At 37.1% G+C, this 13939-nt stretch overlaps 1 protein-coding gene across 1 annotated transcript in view; it reads left to right on the forward strand.

Moving 5' to 3' along the window:
* Positions 1–13939, forward strand: part of SLX4IP (SLX4 interacting protein) — a 183008-nt gene that overhangs the window by 13499 nt on the left and 155570 nt on the right. The window contains exon 2 of the mRNA XM_081033239.1: positions 8095–8156. Coding sequence (XP_080889365.1) covers positions 8130–8156 — 27 coding nt within the window. The 5' untranslated portion in view covers positions 8095–8129. The remainder of the gene's footprint in view (positions 1–8094; positions 8157–13939) is intronic.

A 13939-nucleotide genomic window follows, 5' to 3' on the forward strand; every position in this document is an offset into this window, starting at 1 on the left:
TTTACCCTCAGTGAGCTGAAAAGACTTCTCTTGTCCTTGGTCCTCAGCTGTGAGACCCTGGCCTGTTCTCCCCAGTTCTCATTAGGGGAATAGATGCAGGGCTGGGAGTAGATGGTTTGTAAGGTCTCTTTTAGTCTTAAAATGACATTTTGAGGCTCCAAACATTGTGGAAACAAATGAAAAAATTATATGTATTGAGAGGCAGAATGCCACATGGTATTTAAAAATGATTTAAAAATTAGCAAAATTTATTATACAGTTCCTTTTTCTCATGCAGCCTATTTTACATTAGCAGACGATGTTATTTTATATAAAAATAGATGCTTTTCAGTCCTGTATTCCTATAGAATACATTTTTGAAATTGGGCTTTGATGACATTTTTTGAAGAATCCAGTCCTTAAAAAAAGTAAATACAGTTGCTTTTTACCAATAAAAGGAAAGGGGGAAAAATGTTTTTAAAAAGGGTCTACTGAAACTTTATTGTAAGTTGAAAATGTAACCATTGTTATAAGGGTGTGGGGACAGACCCAGGAGTGCAGTTTCCAGGCTCTGGGCCTCACGTGTAAAGGTGCTCACTCAAGTAGTAAATGGCCATCAACTGTGATTGGATGGCCATCAGCTCTGGCTAGTTGGCTGTCAGATATAACCAGTGAGCCACTGGCCACTAATATAACTGCTGTGGCTACGCTAGCAGAAAATGGGGGCTAGCAAGAGCGGATTGTAGAGAGGCGGATGCCGCCGGTGAGAATATAGTGATATGACTCCCCTGTCTGTGGCTCCGTGGGTGTTCCTTTTTGGCCTCACCATGTCCTTCGTTCTTACGTGGGGAGTGGGAGCTGAGACCCCGTGTGACACCCTGCACAACAGGGTCATAATCTAACCAACAGCAGATATGTTCTGAAAGCCTTGCCACAGCTTTCCATGTGGTCCACCTGCCTTCAGGAGAGGAAGGACATATGGGAAAACGAGTGCGTAATTAAAAAATAATTAGATCACACATGCTTCAGCTTTGGTTGAAAAAACTTGCTGACAAAATTCCCTCCTCCTCTTCTGTTCAGCGGAATGAACCACTTGAATCTCCTGTAAGTACCCCAGTGAGGGACTCCCTAAATTCTTAGCAGAAGTTATTGAAGCCCAATTTAATATATTTTTATGTTTACCAGGCTCAAATAATATAATTTTAAGGATCTGTCTAAAGTTTTTGGATGACTTTTATAAATTGTTTTCAAATACATGTTCCTGATTTCCAGGAACTTATTTTTTCCACTGACACCTGCGTCTAATAAATGGGCTTGCTAAGATGAACATAGCTAAATTTTTTTCTAAATCATATGCATTACATTATTCAGAGAATAGAAATGCATAATTAAAATGATTTAGAGTTTAGATAAAGACATTTTTGTCCATTTAAAAAATTAGAATCAAATGTTACCAGATTTAAAAAAAATCATTATTGACTAGGTATTGTTACTAGGAATTGTTACCATTCATCGAGGGCCTAGTGTTTATAAATGATTACATTGGGGGTTTTCACATTTACTTACTCCTTTCAGTGATTTTGAGTTGAGTATTACTATCTCTGTTCTATAAATAAATAATCTGGGACACAGAAATAAGTCATTTTTTCATAATAAAACCTAGTACTCTCAAACTAAGCAGTCCATTATGGCAGCCACTGCCCACAAATGTCTATTGAGCACTTGACATGTGTCCATTCCTAATTGAGATGTGCTGGAAATACAAAATGCCCACCTAATTTCAAAGACTTAGCTAAACCACCAAGAGTGTAAATATTTTTATACTGATTACATGCTAAAATGATAATGTGTTGGATTTATTGGATTAAATAAAATATTGAAATTTCACCTGTTTATTCTTTATTAAATGCAGCTACTGTAAAATTTAAAATGACATCTGTAGCTTGCATTGTATTTGTATTGGACAGTGTTGCTCTAATAGTGTCTGTGCACATGATTTAAACAGGCAGATAGTTACATGCACAAGGCTTGTGAATTATGGCATTCTTCTCACCCCATTCTTTCCTCCATATCAGCTCTCTTTAACTTGCTATTCAAGTTGGAGTAGAGGTTAGCACTGAAGAATTGGTTCCATATCACTAAATTACTTGCTGTATTTCTGCTTTATTATTACTGCGTGGTGGTAATTGGGTTTTTTTTAAATTGGTTCTAGGCTTTGCTTCTGAAACATTCCTTTAACGTTAAAGAGAGCTTTTGCTTGATTTAACCCCTGTGCCCTTACCACATACATACATACACAGATTTCCCATCCTTGCAATACTGTTGTAGATATAATATGAAAATAAGACCTAGCGGACATTCAGCTCTAAAGCATTGTTTGGAGCAAAAATTAATTTAAGACCTAGTATTATATTTATTATATTTGTTATATTTATTATTATATTATATTACATTATTATAAGACCCGGTCTTATTTTACTACATTTTACTTGTTTTACCATAAGACCAGGTCTTATATTAATTTTTGCTCCAAAAGACACATTAGAGCTGATTTTCCGGCTAGGTCTTATTTTCAGGGAAACACGATATAATATTGTTTACATCAAGGTCCAGTGTTATGATTAAATGCTAATTGTAACTGAGCTATATATGAAGTACTCTTTACTTTTTATTTTCTGCAGTTTTTGTTTTTCCTGGACTCAATAATTGCATTGTTACTATTAAGTTGCTTAGCTTTTCATGCACTTGTCATAATTCAATCTCATTTTCTTTACCAGTTGTCTGAAATTCACCTGCATGCATGTAGACACTTCTGAAGATGCATCTCCTGGGTCCTTGCAGCCTGCTCTGGCCTGCATTGATGTTTTTCTCCTGGTCAAGCCCGTGGTCTCGTGCAGGGATCTGCTGTCACCGGGTCCTGGGATGTCCTCTGTCTTTCGCCGTCTGGGCCTTCCTGTTTCCTGTATCTTCCTCTCTCTTGTTTAATTTTCTCATTTCAGTGAAGAGCATCTTCAGTAGCTTCCTGAGAAAGGGTGCCTGAGTCTTAAATTTTTTAAGACCTTGTATGTCTAAGATGTTTTCCTCCCTCATGTTTAAATGCAGTTGGAGGTTGGAAACAATTTTTTTTAGAATTTTGAAGATATTTCTTCAGTGCGTTTTAGTCTCCAGAGTAGCTTTGGGTAGTTTGGAGCCAAATACTCTTTTACCACTACCTCTCTCTACTATACCCCCAACACACACTTTTTTAAGATTCTTTTTGTCATCAATGCCTGAAATTTTATTGTGATATATGCCCCAATATGGGTCTGTTTCTATATTAATTTTGATGTGTTGGTCCTCTAATACTGGTTCTTTAATTTTTAATTTATTCTCTTATTTCTCATCTTTTTTATTTTTGCTGAAGTTTCTGAATGACTTACTGAACTTAATCTGCCAGACCTTCTATTAAGTTTTTGTATTTCTGCTATCATAGTTTTAATTTGTTGTTTTTCAAAAGTTCCTTTTTTATTTATTGCTTCATGGATGTAACATCTTTTCTCTCTCTGATATTAATGATAGTTTCTTTAAAAAGTATTTCCTTTCCCCTGCATAGGCCTAGTTTCAACCAAGTAGTTTTTTTCTGTTTTGCTTTCTTTCATCATAGAGTCTTTCCATAGGTGGCAGGTAATTCCTGCTTGTTTACTTGTATTTGGCAGTGGGACATTAAAAAGATGGAAGTTAGGGGCAGACTGGTGGCTCAGTTGGTTAGAGCGTGAGCTCTGTGCAACGGGGCTGCTGGTTTGATTCCCACATGGGCCAGCGAGCTGCGCCCTCCACAACTAGAATGAAGTCAGTGAGCTGCCGCTGAGCTCCTGGGTGGCCAGATGGCTCACCTACAACTAACAACAGCGACTGGACCTGGAGCTGAGTTGTGCCCTCCACAACTAAGATTGAAAGGACAACAGCTTGACTTGGATGGAGTTGATGAGTTCTGGGAAAAACACACCACTGTCCCCCAATAAAAAGTCCTGGAAATACACATTGTTTTCCAATAAAGTCTTGTTCCCCTTCCCCAATAAAATCTTTAAAAGATGGAAGTTCTGCACATAGATATGGGGCTTGTGGGTGTGGGCTTCACTTCAGAGCCATCTGTGCAGGCTGTTTCCTTGGGGAACCCCTGATGTCAATACTTTTAAACCTTGCCTTTTAGGTTAGTCCAGTTCCCCAAATGGGAAGGTTTCAGTCTCCTATTTGAAGAGGCAAGACTAGTGAAGGTTCTCCAGGGAAACAGAACCAATAGAGTGTACACACACACACACACACACACACACACACATCCATACGTCTATCCATAATTGTCTGGTCTTTCGTATATGCGTGTGTGTGTGTGTCTGTACATATTTAATATTGGAATTGGCTCATGTGATTATGGAAGCTGAGAAGTCTCATCTGCTGTTTGGGAGAACCAGGAAAGCCAGTGTATAATTCAGTCTGAGTCCAAAGGCCCAAGAACGAGGAGTGCCAACGTCTGAGCGCAGGATGAAGATGGATATCCCAACTCAGACAGATCAACAATTCATCCTTTCTTCACCTTTTTCTGTTGGGCCCTCAGTGGATTAAATGATGCCCACCCACATTGGGGAGGGCACCTGCTTTACTCAGTTTACTAATTCAAATTCTGATCTCTTCCTTTAAACATCCTGACAGATACAGCCAGAAATAATGTTTTACTAGTTATCTGGCCATTCCTTAGCCCAGACAAGTCGACATAAAATCAACCACCACAAAGGGCATGCAGGCTGGAGAAGGTATCAGTCAGTTTGTAAATATTCCCTTAATTTCTCTTTTTTCAGTAGGGTGAGGGTACACTCCATCTTATGCTGTGCCTGGTGTTTTCCAGATTAGAGATCCTCTAGCTTACCTTCTCCAGGAAATAATTCTCCAGGCTTCTGTAGTGTAGGGTGGGAGTGGGCAGTTGCCTGGCTGAGCACAGCAGAGGGGTGTAGAAGTGCTTGATTCCTTTTTATTGCCAAATAATGTTCCTCTGTGTATATACTCATAAAAATTTTGTTTATCCATTCATCAGTGAGCGGACATTTGGATTGTTTCTGTTTTTTGGCTGTTATGAATAATGCTCCTATGAACATTACTATATAAGTTTTTGTGTGGGTATATGTTTTTATTTTTCTTCCATACATTCCTAAGAATGGAAATGCTGGATCATATGGCAGCTCTATGTTTATCTTTTTGAAGAACTGCCATACTGTTTTTCTAAAGTGGCTGTAACATTTTACATTCCCACCGGCCATGTGTAAGAGTTCTAATTTATCTTTGTCAGCACTTGTTATTGTTTGTCTTTTTTATTTTAGCCATCATAGTAGGTATAAAGGGGTATATCATTGTGGTTTTGATATGCATTTCCTTGATGGCTAATGATGCTGAGCATCTGTTCATGTGCTTATTAGCTGCTTGTATATCTTCTTTGGAGAAATATCTATTCAAATCCTTTTTCCATTTTTAAATTGTTTTTTTTGCCTTTTTATTGTTGACTTGAAAGAGGTGTTTATATATTCTGAACATGAGTCCCATATAAGATGTATGATTTACAGATATTTTCTACCATTCTGTGGGTTATGTTTTCACTTTCTTGGTGGTGCCCTTTGAAGCACAGAAGTTTTTAATTTTGATGAAATCTGACACCAATTTTGTCCTTTGTCATTTGTGCCTTTGGTACCCTATCTAAGAAATTATTGCAGTGTTGCAAAAATTTACATCTGTGTTTTCTTCTAAGAGGTTTATAGTTTTAGCCATTACATTTAGGTCTTTCATCCATTTTGAGTTAATTTTTGTATATAATGTGATGTAAGGGTCCGGCTTTATTCTTTTGCATGTGGCTATCCAGTTGTCTTGGCACCATTTATTGAAAAGACTATTTCCCGATTAAATTGACATGGCACATTTGTTAAAAATCAATCGACCATAGCTGTAAGGATCTGTTTTAGGACTCTCAATTTTATTTTGTTGATTTATATGCCTGTCCTCATGCTAGTACTATTCTGTCTTGTTTGATAAATAGTGAGCTTTGTAGTAAGTTTTCAAATGGGGAAGTATGAATTCTCCAACTTTGTTCTTTGTCAAGATTGTTTGGCTATTCCAGATCCCTTGCATTTTCATATGAATTTTAGGGTAAGTTTGCCAGTTTCTATAAAGAAGTTAGCTGGGCTTTTGAGAGAGATTGTGTTGAATCTGTAGATCCATTTGATTACAATGTGTGACAATTAAGTTCCCGAACTTGTTGCAATGATGTTGCTCATGTTTTTTGATATCAGAGGGATTATTCTTTATGAATTTGTACCAACTGGACAAACAGTTAACCAAGTTTACTATTTGGAAGTGCTGAAAAGGCCATGTGAAAAAGACAACCTGAATTTTTCGCCAACAATTCATGGCTCTTGCATCACGACAATGCACCAGCTCACACAGCACTGTCTGTGAGGGAGTTTTTCGCCAGTAAACAAATAACTGTATTGGGACACCCTCCGTACTCACCTGATCTGGCCCCCAATGACTTCTTTCTTTACCTGAAGATAAAGGAAATATTGAAAAGTAGACAGTTTGATGACATTCAGGACATCAAGAGTAATATGACAACAGCTCTGATGGCCATTCCAGAAAAAGAGTTCCAAAATTGCTTTGAAGGGTGGACTAGGCACTGGCATCAGTGCATAGCTTCCCAAGGGGAGCACTTCTAAGGTGACTGTAGTAATATTCAGCAGTGAGGTGTGTAGCACTTTTTCTAGGATGAGTTCGTGAACTTAATTGTCAGACCTTGTATTGCTATCTTAATACTGTTAAGTCTTCCAATCCATGACGTGGGATGTCTGTCCATTTACCTAAGCCTTTAATTTATTTCAATAATATTTGATGGTTTTGGTGTACAAATCTTGTCCTTTTGTTAAATTTTTTGGAAGTATTTTTGATGCTGTTGTAAATGAAATTGTTTTCTTATTTCATTTCAGGATTATTCATTGCTGGTATATAAAATATAGTGTATTTTTTAATATTAATGTTATATCTTACAACCTTGCTAAAGTTTATTCTAATATAAGAAAATGGCATTTATTAATAGATGTAGTTTTACCTCTTCTTTTCCAATATGGACACCTTTTACCATGTTTCCCCAAAATCATACCTAACCAGAAAATAAGCCCTAGCATGATTTTTCAGAATTACATCCCCTGAACATAAGCCCTGATGCGTTTTGGAGCAAAAATGAATATAAGACCTGGTCTTATTTTCAGGGAAACAGTATTTCTTTTTCTTGCCTAATTGTCCTGATTAGAACCTCTAATACAATGTTGAGTAGAAGTGGCAAGAGCAAACATCTCATCCTTTCCTAATCTTAGGGGAGAAAACATTCAGTCTTTCACCATTGAGTATGATTTCAGCTGTGTGTTTTTCATAGATGCTCTTTATCAGGGTGAGAATGTTCATTCTCTTCCTAGTGTGTTGGATTTTTTTTTTTTTATCCAAGGTGGGTTTTCTTAATTTTTCAAATTTTTTTGAATTTGAGATGATCATGTGTTTGTTTTTTTTCTTTCAGTCTATTAATATAGTGTATTGTATTGATTAATTTTGAGATGTTAAACCAACCTTGTATTCCAGGGATAAATCTGACTTGGTCATGGTGTATAATCCTTTTTTTTTATGTGGCTAGATAACGGTTTGTAGTGTTTTGTTGAGGATTTTTGTGTCTTTATTCATAGGTGATATTGGTGTATAGTTTTCTTGTGATGCGTGTTTCATGTTGGTATCAGGATAATACTGGCCTCTTAGAATTATTTGAAGTTTTTCTTATGCTTCTGTTCTTTTAAAGGGTTTGAAAGATTGGTATTAATTCTTTTTTAAACGTTTGATAGAATACATCTGGGCCTGTGCTTTTCTGTGTGAGAAGTTTTAAAAGTACAAATTCAGTATAATATTTTTGTTAAGGCCAATTATAAGAGAGCATCCATCTTGCAAAAACCTATTGATACTTGATTATTCAGCCAATCTTTCTCCCATGTAATATTCAAATAGAAAGAGATTTTGATATACCTATATAGAGATTTTGATATAACTTTCTTTTTTCTTCAGTTAAAGGTCTGTAATTACTCCGGAATCAGTAAGCCATGGCATCAAAGAAATTTGCTGTTAAAGTAAGTAATGCTTAGTAGCCTTCTTTAAAATGATTAATCACTTTCTAATATATGTGAGTTCTATGTTAATTGAAAATAGACGCTCTGAACTTTCCTTCTACTCTTTAAATTTGGTACTCTACTGAAAACTTTATGTAGGCAATTGAAAATTTTCATGTTAAGAATGAGATGAGGGAGAAAATTAATAGTTCATATGGTTATGGGAGTTTCTCGCTTCAAGTCTTTTGTAAGATGCCTTTTGGTCATAACATTGTGGTCCTTAATTTTAAAAATTACCATTCATAGTGCATGTCTATGAAATGATTTTTGATTCTGACAAAGCTGATAAAAATAAAGAAATAGTTATCAAATGTTGCACCTGGTGAATGGAGAGACTCCTCTTGCCTGCTGCTCTCTTTTGCTTTCCTCCCACAAGTGTGTCTTCTCTATCCCTCGATGGTTGGAGCTGGGACCTTCTCAGGTGTGGAGGCATGCGAGGATCATATTTGAAGGAAGGAAATGGGAGGAACTGAGAAATGAGTATAAGATTTAGGAAATGCTTTTATATATGTCGACTGTTCTTTAGGACATTTTCTCTGTGCTAGTGTTATATTAAGTATGAATTCAAAACACCAAAATAGATAAATTAGTTAACCAGATCAGAAACTATTTAATATTGTAGTTGTATCTTTTTAGCATATCAGCTTTTTTAGATTTACAACATATTAATAAGTTTTATTGCTTACAATTATTTCTTGGACCTGTATGTTCTGTAGTATTGCTTTCTTTGAGAGATTATAAGTGGTGAACTTTCACTGTTTGTGTAAAATGTATTTTGGTCTCTCTAGAAAGATATATATAATAGTTTGTTTCAGAATTCTAGGTGGAACATTATTTTTCCTCAGCACTCTATACATATTTTTCCATTGTCTTCTGAAATCTGTTATTGCAACTGAGAAATGTTTTAATTATCAATTGATTCTTAAAACCACCTTAAAATTTAGTGGCTTAAACATAAGCCATTTTATTTTTTCTTATGATTCTGTAACTTACCTGATATCAGTTGGGTGGTTTCTCCTTTTGATATTAGCTGGAGCTACAATTATCTGGGGAATCAATTGAGCTAGAACATCAAAGATGACTATCAACATAGTCTGTCAATTGATACTTGCTAGGCTGTCACTTGATACTTGCTATGGTTGGAATGACGCCTGGGGCTGTTAATTGTTGTCCTTCAAGTTCTCATGGGGCTACTCCCTGCGGCTTGGGCTTCTGCTAATGTGGCGGCTGAGGGTTGAGGGATAGTGTCCCAGAGTTGCAAGAAGTCAAAAGAAGAAAGAATTGTAATTTGCCGTCCTCTGAAGGCATCTCGACATACAGACCTGTATTTAGTTATCTAGTGTGGGATGCAATATAAATCTTCATTTGGGAGATGCAGGACTTTCATCAGTTTTGGAAAATCTCAATCATTTTATCTTCTGGTACTGCTCCTCTTTATTCTCTCCCTGCATAATTTCCGTTTCAGCCAAGTAGTAGAACTTGGAACTCTTACACGAAGTTCGTTGGATAGTCTCAGATAATCTTATGTGCTAGAGGGGTGATATTAAGTTGTCCGAGGCTGTCTTGCAGAGCTCCACCCAAACTGGCCATGGTCCTGTAGGGCAGACAGTCCTGGTCAACCATGAAGCTTGGACCCCAGTCCCTAATTATACCTTGGGTGGATCTATTGGTTTCCAAGCCATACACACTGATATGGCACGTTCTGCTGCCCTATTTTCCCATCTCACAGTGAACCAGCAAGGCTTGGAACCTAGCTCTCAAATCATGCCAGTCAGGGAAGTTACCCCAACCATGAGTACCGAGTTAACAGATTAGGGACAGACACAGCATTCTCACACATTAAATGGAAGATTCTACATATCACATGATTGTATTCCTGCCTCTGATCACACCGGCAAGGGGCCAATGCTTCCCGAATCATGCAGTTTAAAAGCCCCGCAGCCCAAGTATTGGGATCTCATTCTGAATGTCTGATGTCCCACCCTGCCAGGTTGCTGTGCACTGGCATTGAATGTCATGGTTAGCAGGGGACGTGCACATCTGCTGCTGCTGTCACTGTGTGCCTTCTCTGATTAACGCTGCTCCTGTAGGCTTCTGTGAGTGCTGCATTGCCTTTTCCTGTTTCTCTTCACTTTATGTCTCTATGTTACATTCAGAGTGCTTTTTATCAGATCTTTTCCAGTTCATTAAAATCTTCTCATCTTGATTTAATCAGCTGTTTAATCCAAATTTAATCTATTCTTTAACATGTTTATTTTTAGTGACTGCATTTTATATCTCAGAATTTGTGTTTCTTGTTTTTTTTTAAAAAATTCAAATACTACCAGTGCTTTTTTTATATATTTGTTCTATTTTTTCAACATATTTTCATTTCCTCCTTTTATCACCTTCATAATTTTAAAGCAATTTATTTCATAGTCTGTTTTAGATTGTTCTATTATTTCCACTATTATTTACTAAGAGTGGAATAAATTGATCATTGAAATTGCTGGGTTGTTTATGTGTGTAATTTTTAATTGTGCTCTTAGTGTTAGTTACATCCTACACACACACACACGCACACGGAAAGACCTATGAGCCCTGCAGAGCAGTTGAGCAGTTTTAGGTTTACTTCTGCTGGAGCCATTGGCATTTCAGTGGTTTTGGACCAGGTTTTATATTAATTTTATGGCTTGGGATTCCACCACCTTGTGGGTAGTATAACTTTGCAACCCACAACAAAGTCTGGCATAGGTTGGTGTTTTTAGTATTTTCCAGTATTATCCTTGTTGTTCTCTTTCCCTCTTCCCTCCCAGGGCCCTGGATAGATGGCAAGCTTCCATGTTGCTTTCCTTGGTCAGCGAGCAGAGATTATATTTTTAGTTGCATTTTCATGAAAGCTGCAGTTTCTCAAGAGAATAAAATGAAAAAGCTCTATTGAGTATTTCCTGTTCTAAGAAATTATGGACAAACTTACCCATATGAACCAGGGAGTATTATATAAGGATGTCTGCAAATCAAGTATTTATTTGTGTGTCAAGCATTGTATAAAGAACTGCAAGTTGAAGTTCTTCACAACTCTGGGCTTAGCTGGAATGAGGGCATTGTCAGCTCCCTTTTCTCTTCTACCCCTTTTGGGCATTAGGATACCAGCTCTCCGCTATCCTGGCTCCCAAGTATTCTGACAGCCAGGCTTGAATCTTCCAAATGGATGATTATTTTTACCTCAGCTTTATTGAGATATAATTGACACATTAGCATTGTGTGACTTCAAGGTGTACGATGTGATGATTTGATAAACATAAATATGATGAAGTGTTTACTGCAATAAGGTTAACATATCCTTTACCTCAGATAATTACCATTTTGCTGTTATGCTGGGAACAATAAAACTCTGCTCTCATAGCAACTCTCATGTGTGACAGTTAAGTCCACAAATTTGTTGCAACGATGTTGTTAACCTTTTTTTTTGTATCAGACGGATTACTCATTATGAATTTGTACCAACTGGACAGTTAGCCAAGTTTACTATTTGGAAGTGCTGAAAAAGCTGTGTGAAAAAGTTAGACAACCTGAACCTTTTATCAACAGTTCATGTCTCTTGCATCATGACAATGAACCAGCTCACGTGGTACTGTCTGACAGGGGGTTTTTAACCGGTAAACAAATAACTGTATTGGAGCACCCTCCCTACTCACCTGATCTGGCCCTCTTTATCTTTCTTTTCCCGAAGATAAAGGAAATATTGAAAGGAAGACATTTTGATGACATTCAGGACATCAAGGGTAATACGATGACAGCTCTGATGGCCATTCAATTTTGGAAAAAGAGTTCCAAAATTGCTTTGAGGGGTGGACTAGGCGCTGGCATCGGTGCATAGCTTCCCAAGGGGAGTACTTGGAAGGTGACAGTAGTGATATTCAGCAATGAGGTGTGTAGCACTTTCTCCAGGATAAGTTCGCGAACTTAATTGTCAGACTGTGTAGTCACCACGTTATACCTTTAGATTTCCCTAAACTTACTTATCTTATAACTGGAAGTTTGTGTCTTTCAACCAACATGTCTTCATTTCCCTCACTGCTCATCCTATGCCAACCAGCATTCTACTCTGTTTCTATGAGTCGGATGTTTTTAGAGTCCATATGTAAGTGACATCATACAGTATTTGTCTTATTGTCTGATTTTGACTTTTCACTTAGCATAATGGCCTCAAAGTCTGTCAGTGTTGTTGCAAATGACAGGATTTTCTTCTTTTTTATGGCTGAATAATATTGTATATATACAGAGAGTGCCAAAAAATGTATACACATTTTAAGAAAGGAAAAAACAAAACTATTAAAATTGTGATATTCAATATATACCAATAACAAAAGATGAATGCAAGTCATGTGTGTACATTTATTTTGGCACCTCCGGTATACCACATTTTCTTTATCCATTCATCCATTGATAGATACTTAAGTTCTTTCCATGTGTTGGCTACTGTGAATAATGCTGCAATGAACATGGGAATGCGAGTATTTCTCCTAAAGAGAGTGATTTTATCTCCTTTGGATATATACCTAGATGTGAGATTGCTGCATCATATGGTAGTTTTAGTTTTCATTTTTTGAGGAACCACCATACTGTTTTCCATAGTAGCTGTAACATATTTACATTCCCACCAGCCCTGCACTAACCAGGGTTCCCTTTTCTCTACATCTTCACCAGCATTTTTTGTCTCTTTTTTAAAAAAAACAACAAATAACCACAAATTTATTAGAACGACACACATTTATCATCTTACAGTTTTTGTGGGTCAAGGGTTTGGGCACAGCTTATCAGGACCTTCTACTTCATGGTCTCTCACCAGGTTGCAGTCTCATCTCAAAGCTTGATTGCAGAAGGATCCGTTTCCAAGGTCATGTGGTTATTGACAGAATTTAATTCCTTGTGGGTTGTTGGACTGAAGGCCTTAAGTTTTTTGCTGGCTGTTGGCCACCTGATGCCCTCAGTTCCTTGCCATGTGGGCCTCTCCATACAGCAGCTCACAACATAGTAGTTTGCTCCATCAAAGCCAAGAGACAGTTGGCGGGCAAGATAAAAGTTATACTCTCTTGTAACATTATGATGGAAGTGGTGTTGCATGACCCCTGCCAAATTCTGTTGGTTATAATTACTTCACAGGTCCCTCCCACATTCACTGAGTGAATTGGTGAGACTGAAGGGTTTGAGTGGAGGAATGTAATGTCTGACTTAAAAGTTTTAATATTATCACTCTAGATGCTTTATGAAGAAGCAGGTTAGAACAGGAAGCCCAGGTATATGGTTTTCTTTGTTTGTTTTGTTTTTTAGGTTTGTTAGAGAGTATGGAAACAATTTAGTGATAGGAATATGGGAAACTAAATGAAAAAAGAATGATGTAACTCTTAACTGAGCAAACAAAAGGTTGTGTAAGATAGGAAAGTAAGCATTGTATGCTGCATGTCTCAGCTTTGAGCAAAGGGTATATTTCATATATTGTTAAATCTAAATATTGGAAGACTAGGGAAGGAGATGTGTGGGACGGTAGGTTGTAAGCATTACCTCATTTTCAGTAAAATGTATGTAAAACTGAAATAATAAGAAATTATAGTATAAACATAGTATTTAGAAATGTGATGGTGAATACCAGATCAAATAGCTGAAGTTTTCAGTGTTGTACCTGGAGAGAGTGGGGTAGGGGTTGTAGCAGGATGGGGCAGAAGAGGCCTGTTTTTGATAGGTCGTTTTGATCTGTATATATG

The sequence above is a fragment of the Rhinolophus hipposideros genome, assembly GCF_964194185.1.
Source record: "Rhinolophus hipposideros genome assembly, chromosome: 22".
Lineage (NCBI taxonomy): Eukaryota > Metazoa > Chordata > Mammalia > Chiroptera > Rhinolophidae > Rhinolophus > Rhinolophus hipposideros.